Genomic DNA, 25,595 nt, shown 5'->3' with positions numbered 1-25,595 from the left:
TGATATTCAGACATGACCACCAACTAACGCCAGGACCCAAATGCATACAACAACAAAACAAACCCAAACTCCCCGTAGAAACACAACAGCGAGACAACTACACCAACGCCAAAAAAGACTATCTACTCGCTCCCACCCACCCCCCGGGAGCCCCTCGGCGCGCTATCCAGCAACACCTGCAACTCCCTCTCCTTCTCCGCCTTCTCCGCCTCCGCCTTCTCGATGCTCTTGTCGAACCTCTTCTTGAGCAAGGCGTGCGCAAGAAAATCCCTCCTCCCACACAGCTCCACCCTCGCCGCCTCCTTCACTGCGACCTCGCTGCGCGCCACCTCGCACCGTCGGCGCCAACACTGCACCTCCTCGCTCTCCTCCTCCTCTTCCTCTTCCTCGGGCTCGTCTTCTTCAAGCGACGGGTCCGGGTCGCCGAACAGAGAGTCGGCAGCGTCGTCGTTGTCGTCTTCGACGACCGGGGCTGGGGCGGGCGGAGACGGTACCGCCTCCTCCTCGTCCCCGAAGAGGGAACCGAGGTTGTCGTCCTCAAAGAGGGAGTTGACCTCGTCATCTTCGAAGAGGGAACCGACATTGTCGTCCCCAAACAGGGAGCCGGCCTCGTCATCCCCAAAGAGGGAGCCGAGGTCGTCGTCCTCGGCGACAAGGGGGCTGGGCGTCTGCGAGGCGGGAGGCGTGCGCAGAGCGACCTCCTCTTGAGGCCCTCGGGCGACTACGAGGGGTGAGGAGGGGACGGGGGGGGTGCCGAATCCCTCCTCGTCGTCGTCAGAGGTTGCCCTCTGGGCAAGGGGGAGAAGGGGGGAGATGGGCGGGGAGGGGACCTGCTCTTGCAGGGCAAGAGCAGTGGGGATATCCCCGGAAGAAGTGTTGCCCTCTTCAGGGTCTTCAATGACGAGTTCCGAGGCGAAATCGTCGCCGTTCTCGCTCTCGTCTTCGGCAAACGCCGCAAGAAGAGTGGACTCTTCCTCTGGTGCGGGTGAGGGCGAGGCCGGGAAAGCCTCGAAGGCTGCGAGGAGATCCTCCTCCGCAATGGGGTTTGCGGCGGCGGCGGCGGGAACGGGCGAAGGCGGGAAAGCGTCAAACGCTGCGAGAAGATCCTCCTCCTCCACAGGTTCGGCGGCGGCGGCGGGAACGGAGATAGGGGCGGGCGGTGGAGCAGGAGTTGACTTCACCCGCTTTGTCTTCGGCGCAGCAAGGGCGTCTGCCCTCTTCCTCTTCTTCTCCTGAAGCTTCGCCTCCGCTTGCGCTCTCTTCTCGGCCGCTTGCACCCTCTTCTCCTCGGCTTTCGCCTCCTTCTGCGCTTTCTTCTCGGCCGCAGCCGCCTCTTTCGCCCGCTGCGCAGCCTCTTTCTTCGCTCGCTTGGTCTTGGATAGACGGGCGATCGCAACCATCTCCGCCCGAACCCTCCTCCGCTCAATCTCCTCATCCTTTTCTTTACTCAACCCCGCAGCCAATGCCCTCTTCTGCAGCACCACGTCCGCCATCTCCTCTGCCGTCGCCGCATCGTCCCAGACCCCATGGATCCAGAACATCTTCTGCGCGTCGATGAAATAGCGAGCCATCTCGCGCACATCAGCCAACGCCTCTTCGTCCGACGGCCAGAACCGGTTGCAGTACTTCTTCAGGCCCTCCCTGTGCCTGTCCTGGTACATCGAACACTGCAGAAGCCCCATGTAAGTGGTGGGGCCCGACTGCGCCCGTGAGGATATATACACCAGCCGCTGCCTGAGCTGCGGACACGACGTTACCCACATCGTGGACGGCTCCTCGACGAATTCCTCGACCTCACGCTCGTCGTCATCGTCGCCAGTGAAGTCTATGACGACCTTTGGCGCCGACGAGGGGCCCTGTGCGGGAGCTGCCGACGGGCCAGTGCCGTTGGTATTCTCCCGGATCGGCATCTGCTGCGTCCATGCGCCCATGGCTCGCACGTGCTCGTTGTCAGACATGTTGGATGTCTGACGCACGTTTTGCATCACCGGGCCGTTGAAGGCCTGCGGGGCGGGTTGAGCCGCGACCGCAAAGGACGACTGGTGAGGTTGTTGAAGACCTCTGGGCTGTTGGTGGGACGCCGTTTGCCCATACGGCGCCACAGGGGAAGAATACAGGCCAGGTTGAGCTGGTCCTGCGGAGAAGACCTGCTGGTGTTGATAGCCAGCAGGCTGCGAGGGGAGATACGAGCCAGGTTGAGCTGGACCCGTGGCGAACTGTTGGGGTTGTTGGAGACCCCAGGGCTGTTGGTGAGACGTCGCTTGCCCAGACGACGCCACGAAGGGAGGATACAGGCCATGTTGAACTGGTCCTGTGGAGGAGACCTGCTGGTGTTGAAACCCAACAGACTGCGAGGGGAGATACGAGCCAGGTTGAGCTGGGCTCGTGACGAACTGTTGGGGTTGTTGAAAACCCCTGGGCTGCTGGTAGGACGTCGCCCGCCCAAGCGACGCCATAGGAGAATACAGGGTGGGTTGAGCCACGCCTGTGGAGAAGACCTGCCGGTGTTGAAGACCGACAGGCTGCGAGGAGGGATACGGACCAGGTTGAACTGGACCCGCGGTGAACTGTTGGGGTTGTTGAATACCCCAGGGCTGTTGGTAGGACGCCGCTTGCCCAGACGGCGCCATAGAAGAATACGGGGTGGGTTGAGCCACGCCCGCGAGGAAACTCGGCTGGTGTTGAAGACCAACCGGGGGAGGAGGAGCAAGGGGGATCGGCTCACACTCATTGCTGAGCGTGTTGTAGCACCACCCCAGCTCCATGTCCGCGGTCACAACGAGGTGGGGGTACCCCGGGACGTTGACGAAGCCCACCATGATGGTGATGGGATGGGTGTGAAAGGGGGAAGAGGGGGAGAAATGAAGAGAAAGGAGTGCAGGGACAAGATATGTGATGGGAAGTACTGGTAAGTCGTCGAAGCTGCTGTGAATACAGAGATAATACAAGAGAAGCAGGTTTAGGAGGCAGATTTTCGTCCTTATACTCTCCCCCAGGGACTTGGGCAAAGTTCAAACAACGGTTCATAGACATCACGAACTTTCTCTCTGCCAGGGGAAAATTTTGCTCGTTGTCGTCGACCGGGTCGACGCCGTTAGAGCATGTGGCTCTCCAACCACGGCAACAGGCTCGAACCAGAGAAACATCGTGACTCCCCCCAGGCCGTATCTGGCCTCGAGATCGATGGGAGCAAAAAAGCATCGTACCGATATCAGAACCGTCCCCACATCAACAGTGTGACCAGTGACCGGCCTGTGATAGGGGACATATACGACAATGCCCCATCGTCAACTGGAGTACCGCAATAGTACGGTGGCGTATTGACCATGAGGATTCTCTCATCGTCTATCGTCGAGTGGGGACGATGAGGCATATAACTCAGTGGACCATGTCTACTTTGGCTACCACGGTACTTGTCTCTCAATGGAACCGGAGTGACTTTCCGTGACTGGCTCATGATGGAGGTCAACATCACGTCGTCACCGTGATCGTACAGTAGGAGTTCAGACTGTGAAGACTCCCTTTTCGAGCAGAGACGATGGGAACACAGCTTTGTTGACCTCATCTACTCTGTCTACACTGCTGATTCTAGCTACTCTGGCAACTACAATACCTCACTCTCGATCTCGCCAAAGTGACTGTGTCTAACTGGCTCGTCATATGAGTCAGAGCTAACAAAATCACGCAACAGCCCAGTGGGAGTTCGAACCGTGGAAGTCTCTCTCTCCATATTTTTCGTCGGGCTCGTCGGGCACGGATGATGCAGGAAATAGCTCCATCAACTCTTGTTTACTTGGTTTCCTTCGTCTACTCTGGTTACTTCGGTACAGTACTTTCGAGCTCATCAGAACAAAGTCTGGATACCGGGGTCACTCGCCGTAACTGGCTGTGATGTCGGTCGAAGCGCACAATATCACCCCGTCACCGTGACAGTACTGTGAGAATTCGGACTCTGGAAACTCCCGTCGAGTGGAGACGGTGGGAAAAGTTTTCTATACGTTATGGCTACCGTGAGAGCTCTTGCTTGATGTCATCAGAGAGGAATTTGCATGCAGGGCTGACTGGCTGGGACTGGCTTGTAATGGAGGTCAGACACGACGATACTTTGTTATTCACAGCAGTATTGTAGTGATATCATGTAGTCTTCGCGATGCAATTTCATCTAGTCAAGAGGCCTTGCTGGCCTCATTCACTCCGTCGACCTTGTTTACTCTGTAGACCCCGATTCCTCTGACCATCACGATACTTCCTTCCCCATAGTAGCCTCATCTGATAACGGCCCAGTGACGGGAACAACGGTCACTAGTTCTCGAATAACGGTAACTAGCGGCAGGAGAGATCCTCCGGTCGAATGGCGACAATATGGGATATGCCCGTGTCGGTCCCGTTCACTCTGGCTGCTTTGGTGCCCTGTGCTCAACGGCAGCCTGAGCTAGATAGTGAGCTACCAAGAGGACCATGCAGCGTATTAGTGGAAGATTTCCCAGTCAGGTAGGAACCATGGGGAAAAAGCTCTGCAGATCCTGCGCACGCTGTCGACCATGGTACTTCGCCCGTGATGTCAGCCTCATCGAACCGATAGGCCAGTGATGGATGCCACGGAGATTGCTCGGGCACAAAGTAATCCGAAATGTTCAGTTGCCAATTGGAGGACCAATCTTACAAGCCCACGCTATGAATTCCTAAGTGTCCACGCCTACGCCAACCGCCGATGCCTAGGCCAAATCCCATGCTCCCGCCAAAACCCCCTAGAATCGAGTTTCCGCCCCAGCACGCCCATCTCCCTCGGCAACGCCCGCACACCCTCCTCGAGCATCAGCTCGCCCACCCACGTGCTAAACTGCAGCCTCGCCTCCGCCTCCTGCGCGCTTTCCTCAACCTCCTCCGCCAAGGCGCTGAAACTCATGATCAAATCGTACCAATCGTAGACCCTGAGATCAGACACTATCCACCGCTTTGCGGGTGTAAATTTCCTGTGCGTCGCGACGATGGCTCGCGCTACGTCCTCGCCGTGCACAAAGTGCACCGCCCCGCGCTTCCGCACATCGTCTTTGCACGAGGCGAGCCGTGGGAGCCAGGTTCGCGGGATGCGGGTCCCCCCGTACAAGCCGGAGAGATTGAGCACGCAGCCGCGGACGCACTGCATGAGCTCGTCTTCGGCGATTGCTCGCAGATCGGCGGTATCGTACGGGCTTTCGTCTGTGCTCCAGTCGGTGGGGACTTGGTTGAAGATGCCCGTTGAGCCGAGTTGGATCCAGTTGTTTTCGTCGCCGTGGGTTTTGCGGTACAGCGAGGTGATGAGCTTGGACTGGTCGGGGCCTTTTAGGGGGAAGGTGATGAGGATTGTACGGGCCGAGGGGAGGCGCTTGTATGAGTCTTCATCGTGTGATTCTGGGTCGAATTTGAAAGGTAGCGTGTTGTTTCTTCCTGTGGTTGTTGTCTCGGCGTGTGTGATGTGCTCGATGTCCAGCAGTGGCAGCAGAAATGTGCTTGTCCAGCCGGCGCCTAGGATTAGAAGGTCCACCTCTTTCATGTTCTCGCGTAGCATTTCTGTCTGGCTTTTTGGTGTGTTGTGTCGAGTGCCAAGAGCAAGGCTTGTAGGAGCGATGGTTGAGGTTTAGTTATTGTATGTACAATTCTACCAATGGTCGTCGTTACTATCAGGTAAATGTTTATGTCTGAACCCCGGAAAGTGGTGACGTCTGGCTATCGCTTGGCTAATAGACCCACTTAATGGAGCTTGGTCGCTGAGTCATCATGATATAGCCTTTCCCATTTGATTAGGATGAAGACTGGATATCGCAGACGCAACCTTGGGTTGGCAAGGCCCAGATTGCTAAGTCAAGTCGAGACGAAATCATGACATACACAGCACTTCAACATGGATCGCAATGTTGGGATTGCAATATTAAGCAGAAGGATGCGAACACGATCTTTTGCGCATTGCAAACTACATACAATTTGACAACTCAAATTATCTATCGAGAAAGGTTCACGCATTTTCGCTATTGAACATGTGATGACATCTCCACCTCAGCTCCCAACAACGGCGCATTGCCTAACTTGCGCCCGCATGGGATATCGTAAAAAGCAGATCGTAGCAAAGTCCAACTCCCCCAACCTAGAAGCAAACCGAACAAACCGAAATCCCTGACATACACATTTACTCCAACCGCCATCAAAATCCGACCATCTTGATGTTACCCGTTCACCATGTTATCACACCTGTAGAAAATCATAACCCAAAGTTCACATCGAGTCCACCCGTCCCAATCAGGGAATTGATGTAGTCTGGGAGGTATGTTTTGTCGACTCCAGGCGGTAGGTCAAAGTCGCAAGGGTTGCTGCCAAAGTCTTCGCCGCTAGTCAAGCTCTCGTCGCTGAAGCTTAAAACACTCTGCGGTGGTGGCGCTTGTTCGCTGTAATTCTCCCAATTCCAGTCATCTGGCGAGAGGGTAGAATTGGCATCAGCTATGGCGGGATGTTGTGCAATACTAAGAAAGGCATCTGCAGGCGGACCGCCATATATAGTGTCGTAAATGTTGGCTTGGCCGTTGTCGATTGATGAGAGGAAGCGTTCCCAGTCAACAGACGAGTTGTCTTTCTTGATACCAGCAGTAGAACCGTAATTCGGGAGTGTGTTGGTACTAAAGGAGAGATAATCGATGTTGCGATTGGAGCTAGTGGACTGGTCTTGACGGTGTTTGCTCGGCATGGGGAGAACATCTCTATTGGCTAGCGGACTATGCGTTGGTTCTGAGCGGCTTACAGATGTTTCCGAGTGGATAGAGGACAGACTTGTTGAAGATGGATTGGCGTGCATACTCATGCTTGGTGGAATGACAGGGAGAGTCGCACGGCGTGAGGCTGTGAGTGCTTGAGCACACTTCGTAGAGCCCGGAGACATGCGAGCTGCGATAGCCTTCAGTGACTTTTGAGTGGCACGGAAAGTGTCCATTGGCGCTCCCATATTGCCATCAGAATTATGGCGTAACAGCGAGGGCGCCGGCAATGGGTTGACGCGAGGAACAGTAATCATAGCGCAACCAATGCGACTTATCAACAGTTAGTGAAATGAGGAATTGAAAAGGGGAATAAAGCATACCGGAACTCCACAGAGCCACGAGCATTTCCGCGCTCAAGCATTTCTATAACGGAGCAGAGAAGGCGGTTGTAGTCCTTGATGAGTTTGCCATCACGGGCAAGGTCCAGAGTCTGATAGAGCAGCCCGAAACCAGCTTGCACGAGTACTTCATTGCGACTCAAGCAGAAAGAGAAACAGAGTCCACGTTCATCGAGGAGTTGAACGATCTGTACAATGTGCTTGCAAGAATCGCCAACAGCAACGGCGGCCGAAGAGCTTTTATCTCCCAAGTCAGCAATAACAGCCGGTCGATAGATGAGCGACCGGATGTGATGGTAAGTCAAAGACTAAACTTTGTCAGCACTTCGCAAGTGAACTAGGCTCTCAGGCAATGCATACAAGAATAGGTGACCTGCTGCTAGTCACGTTCGTACTCGGCTTGTCTTGTGCAAACGTCAATTTGAGGTGAGGTGCAAGGTTTCTCTCCCAGTCGTCAAGATCGTCGGCAAGAGACGCGATAGTTTGGAAGGAGATCTCATGAGAGGCCGAAGTCGGGTACAACTCAACAAGAACCTTAGACAGGATACGTGTGACGCGGAAGAGCGCAAGGGCGCTTGAGAGCTTGGTCGACTCGCCGGGCAAGGTCGGCAGGAACCCCTTTTCGGTAACATACTCGTCATCGGCATCGACTGGATACTCGCAGTGCACATCGTCATCTTTGATGAGCATGGGAAGGCCGAGTTGCGCAGCAGATAGGCTGTGGCAGATTAGCCAGACGAACAAACATGGCTTGATATCGAAATCTTACCAGTCGACAGTGTAAAACGACCAGAAGACTTTCTTCCTTGTTTCGCTGGTCAGTGCGCCGTATTCGAAACGCTTCTGTGATTGATGCAAGCCGAGACGTTGTGACAGGCCAATCGCCAGGCCCTTGTACTGAAGAAGCCGCGAATTGTCAGCCTTCAACAAGCAGAAGATCTGAGCAAGGACGAGGCATTGTAGGGTTTCAATGTCATTGTCCATCAAGAAACTCTCAATGGCACCCTGCCATTGAGCTTCGTAAGAACTTGCGTCTTGACCGTCATGAGGCTAGCGCAGTGTCAGTACAGCTTTCTGTCGTGTAACATCAGATGGATATTTGCGGGAACATACATCGCGTGACAACGTGGCGATTCCAAAGACAAGGTTCAGTACGACAAGTGACTTTCTGTCGACCATATCGTCGGGATTTGCGACATACTTTTCGTAAAGGGAGAGAAAGGTTGGACGATGAAGAATTGGAAAAAGAGGCGCCCATTCCTGGAAAAAGATGTTGATCATCTGGTCAGAGACTAGGCGAGGAGGCGCCTTGAAAGAAACAATGCGTTTGGGCGAAGCAGAAGTAGCTGTCTTCTCCTCCGCTCCGAAGAACGCGTTTGAGCTAATACCGGTGCACAATCTGCCCGTCTTTTGGGCCTTTTGGTTGAAAGCCTCTGCGAGATGTTAGATAGCTCGAGTATAGGGAGCGCATCGTCTAGATCGTACCAATAAGTGCCCGTCCACTGGAGCCGCCCTCAAAATACGAATCGTGGTTCGCACTGTCAGACAGGAGCGGTGCTTGCACTTTGAAAGTGTCGTCCTTCTCTGGCGATTTGTCACGAACCTCCCAAGAGCCTGGTTGGTGCGATGGCCGTCTTCCAGTCGTATGTGCGACTGAAGAGTGCGAATGTATGCGCGAGAGCATATCAATCTTCTCATCTTTCTCGTCAAGCAGCTCCTTGAGCTCGCGCACCTCTGCCTCCAAGAGTCGCGTGCGCTCCTCCAGTGACTCTGTGTACCCTCTCGGAAAGGCGCGACGGCTCAACTTGTCGCTCGTCTTGCACTCGAAGCCAACGTTTGTGCATTGTGTGCAGCTAGGGCGTATGCCGTCACAGCGTATCTTTTTTGAACGACATCGATCGCATGCTTGGGCGATACGGGCTTGGCTGCTCGATCCGATTTTGATAACTTTCATAGGCAGGATTCCAGGCATGTTGGCGGTGATGTTTCTACGTGGTTGACGATATGGTGAGGTAATTTTTGGTCGAGCCCCAACGGCTGTTGCTGACAGATGCTGTCACGGTCTGTGACATTCGGATCTTCGGAATAGACTATCAACGATGTCCTTTGCAACAAATGTCAAAATATTGATAGCAAGCGTGCGAGGGTGTTGAGCTGTGAAACAAGCGCGAGTTGGTGGGTGCACGAGAGTCCAAGAGGGCGGCAGAGTGTCTGGTCGAGCGGATGGCTGACGCAAGTCAGATCCAAAGACGCCCCATTTGTTAGCGCCATCCGGGGTTTGGTGTCCGACCACAAGGATCCTCACCATGGTCTGTTTCTGTGGGCCCTGCGGGGTTAAACGCGACGCACCAACGAGCACCACAGACACCCCTTGCCTACTTGGCTGGACTAGACTACAGCTCGCCAGTGATTTCTGGTGCTTTCGCCAAACAGCATGCAGGAGATTGTCGGGTGTGCGGTAGACTAGCCTTAGTGATCGTGAGCTGCCTTACGAATTATGATGGCTTCGACCAGGGCACCTGACAGCTGCGCCTCTTACTGCATATGACCATCATCTGTGCTAGTTCTGCCACATTGTCGCTTGACTAATCTACGAGCTCACAAATGCACGATTAATGTCCATTACAGTGTGCAGTTCAGCCCACTGTCATGGGAGATTGATCAACGCCGTGGGTGTGACTGTGGACGTTCAACATCACTCTTTCAGGTTTAGAGCTGCATGTGAGAAGCCACCGATTGGAAGGTCCCGGTTGAGATAATGAGCTGATAATTGGAAGCTGAAGTCCCTGTCTTATCCCTGTCTCATCCCTGGCCAACGTGGCCAACAGGGCTAGAAATACTGTGTAAGTGATGGACGCGATTCAGTTGTCTATCTCTATGGAAAGCTGGCATATCTCAAGTGAAATCTACCTCCTCTTCGTCGTCTCCAGCCATGCCCAAATACCGCTGTACGACTTCTGACTCGATCAAAGTAGACTTCTAGGATCGGAATTAGTCGGGAATACAAATGTCAGACAGGGGGTTGTTCGGGCCATTATGGACATGTCGTAAGCTAAGGCATGATAGCCAAGCTCACATGCACCAACAAGCCTGAATACGAGAAGCGCAACATGCGAAACGCGGGGTAAGACTTCAAGGAACGTTCCTTACCTGGCTTTCTAACGTCGCTTCAGCACGCTGCAGCATGTCTAGCTCGAGACTTCGGAGTCGCTTCGCCAGACTCCACGGTATTTCCCGAATTGAAGTTTCACGCTTGACGCTCTGCATTTCCTGCAGCGTCTCTATCTGCGTCTCGACGCGATTTTGCAGAAGAACTGTAGCACGCAGCTTGAATATATCCCACAACGGCTCGTCCTGAAGATACTCTTTCAGCTTCAAGGTATCGTCTAGCTCTCGGTCTTTCCAGAAGGCTTGAATTTCTTTCTTTCCGTCAATAGTTTGCCGAATCTTGAAATCCAACCCGTCTTCTTCGTTTATGATGACGAGCCAAATGAAGTCGCTCTCCCAATCTATAGTACCGTTTTTCTTGTCTTCGAAGATGCGGAAGCCCGGTGCGGCTGTGGATACAAAGATTTTAGCGGGTCGTAAGGGATCATCGTCCGGGATATCGAGATCCAGGAACATGACCTGTGCGGAGATCATGCTATCTTCGAGGAATCCATACGAGAATACATTCTCGCATGCTCCTTTATCGTCACCGTATCTACCGTTGTCAGCGTTCTCGGAAGAACAATATCAGTTGAAACTAGGCCTACGTGATGGTGATCTCGCTGGTCTTCCCGACCTTCTTGCCTTCTCGCAGAAGAAGCAGCCCATTCCCGTCGTCGTCAGCCTCGTATAACGCAGCTGTAGTTTCTCCAGATGCATGATTTGCCATGTCTACGCATGGAACCATGCAATCACCAACGCCTGGGAACTCGAGCGCCCTGGATCTGTACATCGCATCGACCCGTAACCAATCGTCGAATGTAAGCATTCCAGTATCGTCATCCCACCAGTACTTTGAACACCAGCCGATGGATTCTGTGGCTGTGCGAACTGTTTCAAATTCGCGTAATAGGCTGCTCAGCTTTGCTCGAACTGCAGGCCTAAGAGTTGTGCCTGTAAGGAGCTCCTGCTCGTCCTCGGTCCAAAATGTTGGTAGCAGTTCATCTGGAAGAAACTTGACATATTCGGTAAGAGGATTCAAGACGCCAACGTTCTTTGTATCTGGGCAGCATATGGTGGCTTGTATGAGCAGAAACATCAGCACAGCGCCTCTTGTCGTCTGTTCTGCAAGTCAGCGTTTGTGCTGCCTGGATGTTTGTCAAAGGTGTATCACCGTTCCAAAATCTCCCAACACATCGAGGACTTCACGGAGATTGCGGTCTGCTTTGGCAAGAACCTCAATATTCTGCCGCGAGATTATAAGATCTCTCGGGACAACCAACAGCGGCTCGACCTTGCCTCCCTCCAGTTCACGATCTGCTATGACGGTCGACCCTCTATTTTCGAAGCCAGGGAGCGGGCCAATTCTAATGCCCTCGAAGGAGACTCCATGGAACGCTGCCCATCTTGGCAAGGCTTCGATAGGCTGTTTGAGCCATCCTTCGGTTCTGCCTCTTCTGATCATGCTGACGGTGCAACAATATCCTTCAACAACGTGTAGTCAATCGAACACTCGGTGTTTTTGTTGATCAGACCAACTAAACAACAAGCACTCGATGCATATGCGGTGTACTATAGTCGCATGCAGGGTATCCTGTGGTGCAGATCGCGTGTCGAGGTCAGGGATCGGAAATATAGGCACTGTAGTCTAGAAACCATATGTCTTGGACCCTGTGATATCATGCACACAAGTCCTGGGGCAAAGTGGTCACCAGAGTGACGATCGTTGTTCCTGCTCAGTGTAAGTCATGAATCGTAGGCGGGCTGCAATGCACCGCCACGTCAACGCTGCCATGGTGAATCTCGAAAATAATGCATGAACACGACGCGTGAAGCCTTGAATGCTGTTCAAGTCTGGCATAGAGTGCTGTGCCTCGATGTTGACCGATGCGGTGAGCCCCTCGATGGAGCACAGATAAACAAACAAATAAACAAGACAGCAAGACAACAAGACGGTGAGCAGGGGACTGGCTTACCTGTGCACTGGCCAAGCGGAGTTTGTTGTTGTTTTGGTCTGAGGGTCGTCCCGATCTGTGCGATGGCGAGGCTAAGCCCAGACCGGACTTAGCCTGTTTACATCATTTGTTTTGGTCTTGAGGCATTCAAAACTCCGCCCTCTCCTCCACCACGGACAGATTTGTATCTTTACAGTTATTTCTTTCCCGGGACGCACGAAAGGTCAACAGCACTCGGCGACCAAGTCGACAGCCTCAGGAAACCCTTCCGCCCCGCCGCTCCACTGCGCTGCTCGAGCCCGCTGTTCCGTCCCGAGTCCAACACACATCGCGCACCCCTCGACTACTGCAGCTCGCCAATTCTTGCCAACCAGGGCACATACTCGGACGTCACAGATCCCGCAACATGTCTGCACACCCAAGACCCTCGAGGACGCCTCGCGCGAACTCGACCAGCTACGGACAGGTCATCGAGGTGAGCATCACAACAAACCCCAAAAACAAAACAAACATGGCAACCAGTACTGACGCACGCAACCTCTCAGTACATCCAAGACCGACTCTACCTTGCCTCATACACGCACGCACCAGACGCCGGCACGCCGTTCCCCTACCCAAAACAAAGCCAGTCGCCGACGAAGCGCTCGTCGCGGGCACAAGCAGGTCACGCTGGCTCCAAGACACATCCTCCGGTGTACTTTAGCATTGATAAGACACTGCTGTACAATGCTTTCCACGGCGACTTTGGCCCACTGCACATTGGCCACCTGTACCGCTTTGCTGTGCAGCTACACGAGGTGTTGGGGGACCCCGCGAACGAGGACAGGGCCGTAGTGTTCTGGAGCAACGCAGACTCGAGAAGTGAGCCAAAACGACTTTCCCACGCTTGCGACACACTTGCTGACAACTACAGGCCGCGCGAATGCTGCCTGCATCTTGGCGTGTTACATGGTCCTCATCCAGTCATGGCCACCTCATCTTGCCCTAGCGCCCATTGCCCAGATGGACCCACCCTGCATGCCTTTCCGCGACGCAGGCTACAGCCAGGCAGACTACGTCCTGAACATTCAGGATGTCATCTACGGAGTGTGGAAAGCGAAGGAGGAGGGCCTTTGCGGGCTCAAGGACTTCAGTCTGGAAGAGTATGTCTATCTTGGTCTGTCTAGAGGAGCACTGCTAACTGGTCCAGATACGAGAAGTTTGAGCGTGTCGACATGGGCGACTTCAACTGGGTCACTCCCGACTTCCTGGCCTTTGCGTCACCACAACACCAGCCCACTCACGAGATCGCCACGACATCCTCAACATACGCGTCACTGCCCTCGAACATCGCCGAGATTCAGCGATCAAACATCCCAGGTCCCTTCAAGAACGTACTCTCCCACTTCTGCGCACGCAACGTCGGTCTCGTCGTCCGTTTGAACTCTGAGCTTTACTCATCGAGCTATTTCACCAAACTCGGCATTAAGCACCTGAACATGATCTTCGACGATGGAACTTGCCCGCCTCTGTCACTGGTGCGACAGTTCGTCAACCTTGCGCACGATATGATTACGGTCCGAAAGAAGGGGATTGCTGTGCACTGCAAAGCTGGACTTGGCCGCACCGGCTGCCTCATTGGAGCATACTTGATCTACAGGCATGGCTTCACTGCAAACGAGATCATCGCATACATGCGCTTTATGCGCCCCGGAATGGTCGTTGGACCTCAACAACATTGGCTTCACCTCAACCAGGCCACTTTCCGCGAGTGGTTCTACGAGGACACTATCAAAGCCAAGTATGCCGAGGCGATGCCTTCTACGCCAACCAGGTCTCCTCACAAGCAGCGCCTTGCAAGCAACGGCCAGACCTTCACCCCACCGAACGGTTCTCAGAAGCGCGCTGCACTTGGAGAGATCGAGTCCAATGAGCGCAACAACGCCACACATTCGAATATCGGTGTTCAAGAAGACAACCTGCCTGCGCCTACACCAGGCCAGCCGCGAAAGACTAGCAAGCTTTACGGTAATGGCAGCTCGCGACAATCACCTCAGCGCATCCACGAGAACGAGCCATTCACGAAATCAACCACTGAGATCAGGGCAGACGTAACACGGTTCGACGGCGAGAGCGACGAAGAGTACCACCTGCGCCAGATTGCACGGAGAACATCGTCTCGCTCGCCAACCCGTTCACCTGTCCTGAAAGACAAGCAGCGTCGTGCCTTCAGCACAACCTCCGTCATCCAGACCTCCTTGACACACACGTCGTTTGGCTTCGGCGATGGGAGTGACGCCGAGAACACGGCGCCAGCTGGTGCTCGACCGAAGACACCGAGAGAGAAGAGCGGCAGCGGCATCAGCATGAGCAAGATCCGCTCGAGTCCCATGCGACGAAGCACCGAGGGCAAGACCAGCGTACGGAAAACCAGTGGACGTGTAGGAAGCGCTTCTCACTCCATCGCCCGCCCGAAGCCATGAGCGGCCAGCCTGGTAGTCATTGCAGCATTTTGAGCGTCTAAACATATTGGCGTTTTTCGCGGATCCTCACTCTCCTCCTCCTCACTTGCATCGGCGGCAGCATATCCCCGGACCTTTGCGTCTGCAGGACGGGCGTTTTGTGTTTATCAAACAAACAGTTTAGGTTTTTCCATCGGGTGGCGCACGGCGGGGTTTTTTGTCGAATGGGTTTTCCTTTCCTGTCAAACTTTTTCTCTTTTTTCATTCTCTTTATTCGGGTGTTGTCTGGTGCGGACTTTGTGTGTGTGCGATCTTGCTTCCTCGATGCCCTGGCGTCTGGCTGCTGCGGGGTGGAGGGCTTATGAATGTGTATGAAGTTAATGAGGCGTTTTTAGTATTAACTATTTTCAAACTGCAAATGCGTTCACTGTTGCTGTTGTGATGTGATGGGTGATGTTTGGTGGATGGACTTGGGATGGATGCCTTGCAGAACGCAGCGAAATCATGCAACAGCTTGACAACTACAACTAAGTTTAGTGTAGGGATCTTGTGCCTGAATTTCAAGCTGTATACGCCTTGCATACAGTTTAACAAATTGCAATTGTGTAGTTTTGCGGCTTGTAGGAGCCACAAACAATGTAACTTACTTCCTGTTTTTGCACTTGACCGAGAGCCAATATATACCTTTCAAGCACGCCCAACTGCGAAACATCATATAAGTAGAGTCTTTGCGAGTTTTACAGTCTATTCTTTGCAGCAACACATCAACCCTAAACTACAAGATTGGAAGTACTACAAAAACATACATGTGTAGTAGGCGTATACAAAACAACACGTAAGGCGTAAAAGTCCTAGAGTTTGTTTAGATGTAGTTGTCAAGCTGTTGCAAGGCCTCGCTGCAGCCAACTTAGTTCCGGGTATTCCGACTAACCAAGAGACGGGATTCATAGCATTGGCACATGCTGTTCGAGTTCTGTGCTTCTGCATCGAGTTGCAAGTGTCGTGCCCAGACACCATCTTGAGATGCCACGCCATGATCGCGTATGCACGGTGATGTGGCATGCGCCCAGCATCGAAAAATCACACGTCTAGTGATATGAGTCTACACAGCCTGCATACAGGCATACACTCCTACACACTCCGACCACGCTGCCTCGTCTTAGCGCAGGAACTCGCTGTTGAGGTACTCGACAAAGACCTCCTTTATCCTCGACTTGGAGAAACTGTGCTGGCGGTTCATAGCAATGAATTGACGGCGTATGCGCTGGAGTTGTGGGAGGGTCATCGGGTTCGCAGGGAGTTCGATGGGCTTGTCGACGTCCTGGACGGATATCTCGCCGCCGCCTTCGCCGGCGTGGTCTTTCTGGTATGTCATGATCTGCGCGAGGATGTCGGATGTGGTCTTGTCGAGCTCGTAGAGGTAGTTTTGCTCCGTTGCGGGTTTCTGGGGGAGGTTAGTCTGGCTGGTGGTGCAGTCGGGGAGCGTGGGGCGTGTACTAGGACTGTTGCTTGGTGTGACTTTACAACCTTCATCTTGCCGTCGCTGCCTATGAGAGAGTCCCAGATTTGGTCGCACCATGATGGCGCTTCGTCTTCTTGGACGACGATGAACAGGGGACTGTCCCACCGTGTCATGCCGTTGGGCTCTTCGTATCTGAAGATGAGGTTCTCGAAGTCGTCTTCTTCATAGCCTCCATCGTTGTCTTTGTCTGCCAGCAGTGCGGTGTTGATCTCGCGACATTTCTCGGCGGGCGTCCCTATGTGCACCTCTAGGACTGTGAGCCTGGCTCTGCCACATGTCGGTATATATGTGAGTACTGACCACACAGCTGGGTGTTTGTACAGCCTTCGCCTCGCAGTACAACTGGTAGCGGAAGCCCTTGATGTAGTTCAAGCCATCGGCAATCACAATATCATCGCGTGACAGCACTCTCTTAACGGCAGAATATTCCTCCGCGCGCGCATCCTTCTCGGCTCTGGCCGTGTGATAGACACTGCGCGACACACCAAGCGTCTGGTCGTTGATGAGGTGTACTTTCAGGCGATTCAGGCGAGCATCGGCGCTGGAGGCGGCAATCTTAGATTCGAAGTAGTCCTTAAGTTGGACAGAACGCGTCGTTTTCCCCGCGGAGGGGTAGCCTGGAATCTGGGGTCAGTCTAATTCCGCTGGCCACCAAGAAGGAAGGCGCGACCTGAGATGAGCACGAGCTATGCGCGTCAGTCGAGACTCGGGCGGCAGGTGCAACGAGGCGACTTACTGGCATCTTGCGCTGTTCCCGCTGCTAAATGGCCTAAGTGCAGTGTATGGTGCACCGATAACGAGGCCAAGTGCGCTGAATCCGGGAGAATTTGCGGGCGGTGACCTCACAAGGGAAGAAAGTCCCTGCCTCTAGCAGCCCGAGCCTCGGTCGTTCCTAACGCGATTGCTCTGCCTATCTTTGCCTTCGCCCGCCCTCACACTCGATAGATATTACCCTCTTCCCTCAGCATTCACTTTTGAAACATCTGCGAAGAAATTACAAGGCCGCTCACTTCCGACCTCCGTGCATCCAACCGCCGTTTGATCCACCGTACTTTTTTGATTTGCAGATATCCACTTGCCAAATCACATCTACAGCGCCGTACCACCAACTTTCCTCCACTCACCCGAAGCCCTTTCAAAGCAAACGAGGAAACAAATTCGATAACTCACATCATGTCCCGAGTTCCAAATCAATCCTATGCCTCGCGACCAGCCTTCGCCCCGCTGCAGTCCTCGAGCTCCTCCCACACCTCAACCTTCAGCAGCACTTCGAGTCTGGCCTCTCAGTCGCCTGCCCCTACAGCGCCGCTCACCTCGCCTTCGTCCGGCCCTCAGCAGCAACACTTTTTCGGGTCTGTGAACCAACAACAACAGCCGCGCCAACAGCTGCAGCCCCACAGACACCCGAGCTTCGAATACCTGCCAAACCGACAAGGAGCAGGCCAGACCGCCGGCGAGACAACACAGTACCTAGACCAGTTCGCGCTGCTTGCCGAGGCTGCGAAGAGGGCACAGATTGCGTGTGTTATGCGCGATATCGAGGGCATGGAACTATAACTTCACTTCACTTCATTTCAAGAGACGGCAACGACGACGTGTACTCTGCAAGCACTGCACGCTACAAACACCACTATGTCCGAGACTCTGGGGAAACGCGGGCAAATTCGGCTCTGATAATCGCACCACTTTCCCAGAGCAGCCGTAGTGGGTCCAGATTTCAGATTCTTCCCGCACGACGAGACCCTCACGCTGGCACGCGTGTCGCGGTGGATTGACACTCAGACCACGTTTTTGTGGGGAGAAGCGCCTATTTTTTCACCTTCTGGCTTTTTCTTCATCTTACGATCTTGCCCTCTTTCACCGCTGCGTCGGTGTCTTTTGCTTCTCTGGAAATATTCCCCTCCCATCGGTCATGTAACGGGTTTCCCAGCGATTCCCACAGTTCCTTTCGGTTTCTGTACACAGCTCTGCATGTATATCCTCTTAGCTTGGAGTTTTAGGGTGTCTGGCATGCACCTGGCGTTTATCCTCTTTTATCTTCTACACTACTTCCTACTACCATTACTTAGTGAGTGGGGCGGGTATGACTAGGCGCGCAAGACCAGAAACTACTATAGATGAATCATGTACACGTGTGTAACCGGAATACTATATCCGGATATTCCCCTCATATCGACTAGACCGTGTTATGCATAGTAAAAGGCGCGCGAGGTCATGATTGCCTGGCTTCTTAAGCCGCTTCGGCCCGCAATATCGAGTAATATCTGATCTGGACATAGGACATGCTAAGGGTATAAACACGACGAGAAGTCCGGATTGCCTAATGTAGATGTGCCTACTCCATCAGAAAGCCTAGTGCAAAGGAGACCTTGAAAACCCAATGACGTCGTACCTACAAGAGTGATACTCATATAGCCACTCGTCATCATATATCTAGAGCTAGCAAAAGATGTTTATAGGTGCAAATACCAGTGCTCCGAAGCTAGAGAATGTGCCTTGTGATGTCTGTCTCGGCAAAAAAACATTCAACAGTCATCACCAAGAGCATATGTGTTTGGATGCTGATGTGGATGGATGTCGACAAAAAAAGACGACCGATGCAGGACTCGAACCTGCAACCTTGGCCTTAGGAGGGCCACGCGCTACCATTGCGCCAACCGGCCAATCGTGTTTTGATGAGGATTTTGGTAATTTAGAAAATTATAACCTATCAAATTTGCACTGTGCAGTACTGCTACCACAAGCTCCTCATAGCATCGTCCATGTTTGTTTCTCAAAGCCTTGTACAATGCAGCAGTGAGCATCCAGATGAGGTAATGAGTCACAAGAACTTCTCAGGTGGCATGATCCGAGGACGTTCAACCAGCCAAACCTACTTACATTATCGCCCCCAAGCAAACAAACATAACAGGCACTCCAATCAAATTCAGATTTTGCATCTTCCCATACCCTACTTCCCTGCGTGTATGCAATCCATACCCACACCGAGAAAACCCCCACCGCGCACGCGATGTGTTGATTTCCAGCAAGGGTACGGCACCTCAAAGCATCCATCCCAAAGAGATTAGAAAACGATGGCGCAATTTTTATTTTCACTCGATTACAAATTGCTCAAACTCATCGGATAACCTGCCGTTCAACTGTTTCTACACCATTGCGCAATATCCTCTATTTACGCTACTTACTGACTGCTCTTGTAAGACGTATCGTTCAAAAAATTTGGGTTGGATTTGTGTAGCGTGTTGGCCAATCAGAGTGGAGTTCGGTTGGGATTGTCGACTGTGCCGACCAGGTTGTGTTGAATTGATTTAAGGGCTTTTGAGAATATACACTTGGGATCATGGTATGTAAGGGAGGGATTAACTAGGGGAGTTTATAACAGGAGAGGAGGCTGATGGGTTGAACACTAGGTGCACGCAGACGCATCCGCCTTCGCGGATGGAATGAGCAAGAAGGATGTATACGCGCAAGTACTGGAGCAAGCGCACGCGCTTTTCGACGGGCAGAGGAATTGGGTATGTTGCTCAACCGTATACTCGTAAGCCATCATACTAATAGTCCATACCAGGTCTGGTACGTCTTCATAATCTGGCACACAAACCACATCGAATACCTAAACAATGCCAATTAACAAATCTCGTTCAACAGCAACTTCTCAAACACATCCTCCCTCCTCTGGCACGCCTTCCACTCCCTCCCCGCCCCTTCCAACGCGGTGAATTGGGCGGGCTTCTACTTCACCTCGCCCACCAATGCGGCGCAACTCCTTCTCGGACCCTTCCAAGGCCGCGTCGCCTGCCAGGCCATCGCCTTCGGCCGCGGCGTATGTGGCACCGCTGCATCAACCCAGACGACGCAGCTAGTTCGCGACGTGGAAGCGTTCCCGGGGCACATCGCGTGTGATGGGCAGAGTCGGAGCGAGATCGTAGTGCCCGTTGTGCAAGGGGGGAAAGTGAGTTTGCGTGTTCTCTTTATCAAGTAGTTTTCTCCTGTGTGATGGAGGTTAGGGGTTAGGGAGATGGCATGCTGACTTCTATGTGTGTGGGTAGGTCGTTGCTATTATCGATGTTGATTGTGCGGAGCTGGATGGGTTTACGGAGGAGGATCAGAGGGCGTTGGAGGAGTTGGCTAAGCTGTTGGCTGAGTCGTGTGATTTCTGAGGGGAAGGGCCGTGGAGGAACAGGAGGGGGCTCTTGGTTAGTCGGAATATCCGGAATTAAGTAGGCTGCAGCGAGGTCTTGCAACAGCTTGACAACTACATATAAACAAACTGTAGGACTTTTACGCCTAACGTGTTGTTTGTATACGCCTACTAAACATGTTTGGCTTCGTAGTACTTTCAATCTTGTTGTGTTGCTGCAAAGAATAGACCTTGACTCCGGGTATTTCGACTAACGGAGAGGGGGGGGGGTAAGAAAGGAGTATGGTAGTACACGTGTGAGTACTTTGCTGATTGGAAGGCAACGGGAGTTTGTGAGACGGCAACTACGAAGCTGGGCTGTATATGGAAAGCAGCAGAATGTCACGGCAAAAGATTTGGAACATGAAATCAAAACTTTGTTTTCCCCTCTCTATCGAACCAAAGAAATGACACTCGGGCTCAGCCTTGTCTTAGTACCGGCCTTATAGCGGGGTTGGTTGCCTTGTCACCGGTTGAATATGCACGTTCAGCACACACATACCGATTGTAGTGATAAGGCAAAATATGGTGAGCTTACCATCTGCCTCTTCCACCGTCCAAGATCCTGCTCATTGACACGTCCCACCCCGACACCGTCCTTCAAGCCCTACCGTCCACTGCCAGCACCTCTCATCGTCCATGTTGCCCTTCTGTGCGCTGTCTCCGCATTGCAGCGACCGACCAAAATCAACAAGCACAATGGTGCCCTGCGCACTCTCCTCACTCGATCCATACGAACGCCCAGGCTTGACCATGTACACGAGACTACGCTCGTCCAGCACACCAATGATGGTCCTGCTATGCGATGACACGGAGGGGTTGAGGATGCGGTGCAATCGTGCCGCGCAAGGGCATTTTCGTGCTGGAGGGGGCCACATGCGGATTGGTGAATGGCGATACTTGACATCCTCTTCAGGAATAGCCGACGTGATACCATTACCTGCTGTAGTATATGGTGGAGGCGCAGGGCGTCGTGATCCAATCCGCAGTCTCAGACACGGCGGTGCTGATGGATCGTTGCAACACCGATCGTCTTCGACGAGATCAAGGAATGAACTGCAGGAGTGGTTGTACGCGCGGAACTTGGTGCGAGCGAGGATGAATGAGCGTGGTGAAACCACGTCCTCGTGGAACTCAGGGTGTGCCATCCAATTAAGCCGTTCTGGTGTAGGCGCATAGTTTGGGTTATCTGACGAACCGAGAACGTCCACGTATATATCGTTTTCAGGTAGCATTGGTCCATCAGAAGGCTCAATGATAGGAGACGATGCGGTGGATGATGGCTTAGGAGGAAACTTGATATCCGAGGTGTAGAAAGTGCGTGATTGTCGAGAGGATGCTTGAGCCCACTCGCGTCGAGACTCGACGATCATGAGTTGGTTTGTACGTTCGTCATGCTGTAGAGTGAGATCTGTCCAGGAGTCGTGTATCGGACCTTGCGCGTGTTGGCGACGAAACAAACGATCGTTCTTTTCTACAGCAGTAGGAAGTGGCTGGTCCAGAGGGAAGCGAATAACGTGGTAAAAGGAAGTCCAATCCACCTCTTCGACTTCGAAAGTTCCCTGGTTCGAAAGCGCATAAAAGTAGTTGTCGTGTATCTCGAACGCAACAGTCGATCCAATGTCATTACCGTGAAAGTTCTCGAGTAGCAAAGGCCGTTCGCACTTGGGTAAGGGGTATTGCTGGTCGAATGACACGCCATGGATCTCCCACTTACGGTGGCCATCATCGCCTGTCCCTGTGTGTGTGCCATAATAGAGATAGCGAGATGTGTGTCTAACAAATAATCTTGAACATGCTTCGATAGAAATTGCTTGGATGATTCTTCCCCCATGTGGTGAGTTAGTGTTTGTACTGATAGCGTAAATATGACTGTTGCTCGGTCGACTACCGTTCGTAACATGTACCGCAAGTATGTCGTCGCTGTAATAGAGTAGACTGACTTTTGCGTCACTTAACAACGGTGATGCTACGTTATGCTTAGAACGAGTAAGAGAGGTAAGATCAAGATGAACAGTATCGAGAGACGAATGTACATCCGACACACGGACAGTGTTACCATCCAGTACACATATCACGCCTTGACGATATAGAAAAGAATTGCCCGAGTCGAGGACACGAGCCGAAAAAGGGTACGCGTTGGAAATCGCACTTCGTCTGTCATATACAGATTGCAAGGCTTTTTTGTATGTGATTGCTTCTTCTCGCGCAAGTTGAGCCTCTTTTGTATGCGGATGATGAGTCTAGAGGTAGAGTTAGGCCAGCTGAACTCATAGGTCATCTCATGTTTCCCCCACCTCGACAGCTCGTCGACATAGCGTTCTCTCGTTGAGTAGAACTTTCAGTTGACGGCATGTGTGGCTAAGATGGATGATGTCGTCGAAATCGAGGCCTGACGCAATGTGGAATAAGACGTCAAACGGCAACCGGTCAAGAGAGATAGTCATAGAAATTGACAAAAGCCTGAAGATGATAACGACCTAGCAGTTCCGAGCAAGGTTGAAGAGAAAATTGAATTATTTGCAACCCGATGATAGTAAACTGGAAGTGGAAATACATGAACTTTTGAGATCGAGCTATGAGGCTCAACCAAATGATGCAATATAAGTTGATCAGCTGCACATAGCCTCGTACCAGACGTTGACATTGGCAAGCTAGGAACGTGAAGTACTCCGAGCATACTCCGCAGAGCCTCTTCGGGGTGGTAAATGATAGTCCAAGAATCGACTTGGTTATCCCCTATGCAAGGGCCCACACATACTCTCAGCCTGCAGGTCGGCTGTGTTGGATAGACCATCAAGCCACCAAACTGGAACTCGGCTAAGCGTTGCGAGAAACGGACATGCGGCTCTGCGTTCGCAGGCCACAACGATCAAACATATTTGTTGTGTTAGGGCTGATGTGACGAGACGAGAACAGCTGATACAATCGGGTTCCACAGAGAAGAGCTGCGAGAATGCGAGCATGCGGCTCCGCTCCGCTTAAAATATCGGACCAATCAGGGGCCAAAATCAGAGCCTCAGAATCATCATGAATTTGTTTCAGCCTTGTGACACCCTAGTACATGGAAGCACGGGAAAGCGATTAATCGCGTGTACCGCGGTTTCGAAGCCAGCTGCCCATAGGCTATTTGTTTTTCATTTGCTCAGCCCCCCCGCCAATACGACCAGAGGTCCTGTGCAACCTGCGACGAAGACCTTCAGCCTTGCTCGAATCACCAATGAGAGGTGATGCAATTCCCTACCTGATCTGGATCCACACAGAAAAAGCAACATGTTGTGATCCAGGCATGCATACATGAAGGACCAAGACCATGACCCGTCGTATTTTTTGCCCTTTGCCCTCCCATTTTCCAGTGCGAGGGTAAGTTCGACGGGTTTGAAAGGGTTCTCCTAAGTCAACGAATGAGTGTCCAGGGGGGATGCGGGAGAGCTACCGAAGGCATGCAGATGCTCGTCGGTCTATATTCCATGGAGAGGAGGTACTGCCACCACAAGGTCTAGCCTGCACAGCTATGCGGTACTATCGAAAAGAAGTCACCGGAATTGATACCAAACAGGCGAGCGTATGCAGGTTATTGTTGAAGAACCGCCATTGTCGCGTCATAAGCCAAAGGTTGACACATTTTATGTGAAATTTGATGCGGCACAGCACATAGAGTTCTGCGACAGAGCTTCCGGATCCGGTTCGAGCAAGAATCATCGCCGATATCGGGGAAAACAATATTTTGCTCTCGTGGATGCTTTTCCCGTTGAGGGGACCCACGACACCTGCTCACAATGCGAGAGACTGTGCGGTATGTGTCCTTGGTTGATGGAGTTATTCTTCAGATCCAGCTCTTTGACGTGGCTCGTCGTTCCATCCTACGAGGGGCCAGCCTTGTGGTAGGGACGCAAAAGGTGGCAGCATATATCGCCCTTCACAGGCTTCTGTGTTGCACTTCAGGTTGCAGAGCCCAAAAACTTTGCAATAGCAGTCTTCCGCACTTGGGCAGTGAACGGGCTCTTTGTCGAAGATCACTGTAAGCATTAGTACGTGGTCCAAGAGGTGTGGAGGACATCCAAGCAGAGCCGCATAAAGCAGCCCCCATGCTAAGAAAATGCCCACTCACTGTGCCACGAATACTCCAACACCCTCCCACTAATTGCGTCGCCCAACTCTGTATTCATCAACCACTCCCGATACCTTATATACGTCTCCCTACTCTTCTGCCGAATCTTCTCCCTTGTCACTGCAAACTGCGCACAGCAGCTCACACCAACACGTATCGGTACCTGTGTATCCGGGAAAAGCTCCTGGAACGCCTTTTTGTAGTAGCCACCGGCATGTATACTCGCTCTATGCTCACCCTCCTCTTTTAGTGGCTTGATCTCATCAGGACACCCAAGAGACCACACACATCGAATGTTGACGTATCCCTCCTGCTCGAGGTATGGAAGCTGAAAGTGGTGCAGCATGGGTACACCGTCGTAGTCTGGGTCGTCGTTGTGCCATTGGTAGCGGTTGGGATGGATGAATAGGACGTTGTCAGGTAGAGCGTCGTAGTGGTCTATGATGTAACTGCACCACACTGGATTAGCTAGTGATCCTCAGTGGCGAAGCAGAGGGAGTACAAACGTCAAATACACCATACTCTCCCTGCCCTTATTCTTGGGCACCGTGAGCGGCGCCTGGGGATCGTCTACGCGGTAGATATTCTTCTCCCACTGTGGAAAGTACTCGTCCAACCACGTCGCGTTCTCCGAAGCCTGGCTTGCGACCACGACTGCTGTCCTGCGCATCTTGATGCCTGTGTTCACTTGTAACTGCTTGGTCTCTTTCTCGTGCTCGCTCGCGCTGTCCAAGACTAGCTGGTCAGGTGGTAAAGCGAGTTCAGCGAGTTCAGCGACATCAGTGAGATCAGTGAGATCACTGTCTGTGCCCGCGAGAGCGGCGCTCTCGTCGCGTATCACATTTTTGATGTGGACGAAATATGCGCCGAGAAACAAGAAACTGATAACAATGAAGGCGTTTCGCGCCGTAAACCGCCTGTGCAAAGGCATGAGAAGTACTGGAGTAGTTCAAGTGTTACGTTGCACGTCGGTCTCTTGTGACGTGACACCAAGAGAACTTCATATGTTCGAATAGGGCGTATTTCGCGCTAAACAGCTTGAGCCAATCAGCTCTCGATAAGGCCGCATCTCCTTCGTATCCCCTTTTCAATGAAACAAGAAAAAACGGATGCGTT

The 25,595-nt window shown here is 52.6% G+C and overlaps 10 protein-coding genes and 1 non-coding gene across 11 annotated transcripts; 3 read left to right on the top strand and 8 right to left on the bottom strand.

Moving 5' to 3' along the window:
• Window positions 1–122: 122 nt before the first annotated feature.
• On the bottom strand, window positions 123–2,831 carry P153DRAFT_433316 (uncharacterized protein; the record flags this gene model as incomplete). Its single annotated transcript, XM_033673019.1, has 1 exon — window positions 123–2,831. The coding sequence occupies exon 1, from the start codon at window positions 2,817–2,819 to the stop codon at window positions 123–125; it is 2,697 nt and encodes an 898-aa protein (XP_033521196.1). The 5' UTR covers window positions 2,820–2,831.
• A 1,865-nt stretch (window positions 2,832–4,696) lies between these two features.
• Window positions 4,697–5,548, bottom strand: P153DRAFT_297056 (uncharacterized protein; the record flags this gene model as incomplete). The annotated part of the gene is made up of 1 exon (XM_033664134.1): window positions 4,697–5,548. The coding sequence occupies one exon, from the start codon at window positions 5,546–5,548 to the stop codon at window positions 4,697–4,699; it is 852 nt and encodes a 283-aa protein (XP_033521195.1).
• Window positions 5,549–5,923: 375 nt separating this feature from the next.
• P153DRAFT_398898 (transcriptional activator protein-like protein acu-15) lies at window positions 5,924–9,329 on the bottom strand. Its single transcript, XM_033671685.1, has 6 exons — window positions 8,609–9,329; window positions 8,237–8,556; window positions 7,893–8,173; window positions 7,484–7,841; window positions 7,106–7,431; window positions 5,924–7,055 (listed from the first exon to the last, which is right to left on the bottom strand). Exons 1-6 carry the CDS (start codon window positions 9,093–9,095, stop codon window positions 6,236–6,238), a joined length of 2,592 nt encoding a protein of 863 aa, XP_033521194.1. The 5' UTR covers window positions 9,096–9,329; the 3' UTR covers window positions 5,924–6,235.
• Window positions 9,330–10,018: 689 nt separating this feature from the next.
• P153DRAFT_377759 (SET domain-containing protein) lies at window positions 10,019–11,735 on the bottom strand (the record flags this gene model as incomplete). Its single annotated transcript, XM_033669754.1, has 4 exons — window positions 10,019–10,102; window positions 10,274–10,826; window positions 10,879–11,390; window positions 11,445–11,735. The coding sequence occupies 4 exons, from the start codon at window positions 11,733–11,735 to the stop codon at window positions 10,019–10,021; spliced, it is 1,440 nt and encodes a 479-aa protein (XP_033521193.1).
• A 663-nt stretch (window positions 11,736–12,398) lies between these two features.
• On the top strand, window positions 12,399–14,885 carry P153DRAFT_433312 (tyrosine-protein phosphatase CDC14). The gene is made up of 4 exons (XM_033673018.1): window positions 12,399–12,700; window positions 12,771–13,086; window positions 13,139–13,367; window positions 13,415–14,885. Exons 1-4 carry the CDS (start codon window positions 12,632–12,634, stop codon window positions 14,685–14,687), a joined length of 1,887 nt encoding a protein of 628 aa, XP_033521192.1. The 5' UTR covers window positions 12,399–12,631; the 3' UTR covers window positions 14,688–14,885.
• Window positions 14,886–15,825: 940 nt separating this feature from the next.
• P153DRAFT_388121 (chromatin associated protein KTI12) lies at window positions 15,826–16,930 on the bottom strand (the record flags this gene model as incomplete). Its single annotated transcript, XM_033670727.1, has 5 exons — window positions 15,826–16,110; window positions 16,164–16,435; window positions 16,485–16,805; window positions 16,859–16,874; window positions 16,925–16,930. The coding sequence occupies 5 exons, from the start codon at window positions 16,928–16,930 to the stop codon at window positions 15,826–15,828; spliced, it is 900 nt and encodes a 299-aa protein (XP_033521191.1).
• A 431-nt stretch (window positions 16,931–17,361) lies between these two features.
• Window positions 17,362–17,745, top strand: P153DRAFT_388120 (uncharacterized protein; the record flags this gene model as incomplete). Its single annotated transcript, XM_033670726.1, has 1 exon — window positions 17,362–17,745. The coding sequence occupies one exon, from the start codon at window positions 17,362–17,364 to the stop codon at window positions 17,743–17,745; it is 384 nt and encodes a 127-aa protein (XP_033521190.1).
• Window positions 17,746–18,779: 1,034 nt separating this feature from the next.
• On the bottom strand, window positions 18,780–18,851 carry P153DRAFT_t93. The gene has a single exon. It is a non-coding gene; the product is annotated as a tRNA-Arg (tRNA).
• Window positions 18,852–19,135: 284 nt separating this feature from the next.
• P153DRAFT_368843 (GAF domain-like protein) lies at window positions 19,136–20,715 on the top strand. The gene is made up of 4 exons (XM_033668624.1): window positions 19,136–19,531; window positions 19,599–19,713; window positions 19,836–20,140; window positions 20,238–20,715. Exons 1-4 carry the CDS (start codon window positions 19,529–19,531, stop codon window positions 20,346–20,348), a joined length of 534 nt encoding a protein of 177 aa, XP_033521189.1. The 5' UTR covers window positions 19,136–19,528; the 3' UTR covers window positions 20,349–20,715.
• Window positions 20,716–20,937: 222 nt separating this feature from the next.
• P153DRAFT_359141 (uncharacterized protein) lies at window positions 20,938–22,815 on the bottom strand (the record flags this gene model as incomplete). Its single annotated transcript, XM_033666846.1, has 2 exons — window positions 20,938–22,611; window positions 22,666–22,815. The coding sequence occupies 2 exons, from the start codon at window positions 22,813–22,815 to the stop codon at window positions 20,938–20,940; spliced, it is 1,824 nt and encodes a 607-aa protein (XP_033521188.1).
• Window positions 22,816–23,927: 1,112 nt separating this feature from the next.
• P153DRAFT_70073 (uncharacterized protein) lies at window positions 23,928–25,558 on the bottom strand. The gene is made up of 3 exons (XM_033673353.1): window positions 24,986–25,558; window positions 24,480–24,928; window positions 23,928–24,387 (listed from the first exon to the last, which is right to left on the bottom strand). Exons 1-3 carry the CDS (start codon window positions 25,408–25,410, stop codon window positions 24,188–24,190), a joined length of 1,074 nt encoding a protein of 357 aa, XP_033521187.1. The 5' UTR covers window positions 25,411–25,558; the 3' UTR covers window positions 23,928–24,187.
• Between the last annotated feature and the right edge of the window lie 37 nt (window positions 25,559–25,595).

This window comes from Dothidotthia symphoricarpi (genome assembly GCF_010015815.1).
Source record: "Dothidotthia symphoricarpi CBS 119687 unplaced genomic scaffold P153scaffold_16, whole genome shotgun sequence".
Classification (NCBI taxonomy): domain Eukaryota; kingdom Fungi; phylum Ascomycota; class Dothideomycetes; order Pleosporales; family Dothidotthiaceae; genus Dothidotthia; species Dothidotthia symphoricarpi.
This window is presented reverse-complemented; position numbering and strand designations above follow the sequence as displayed.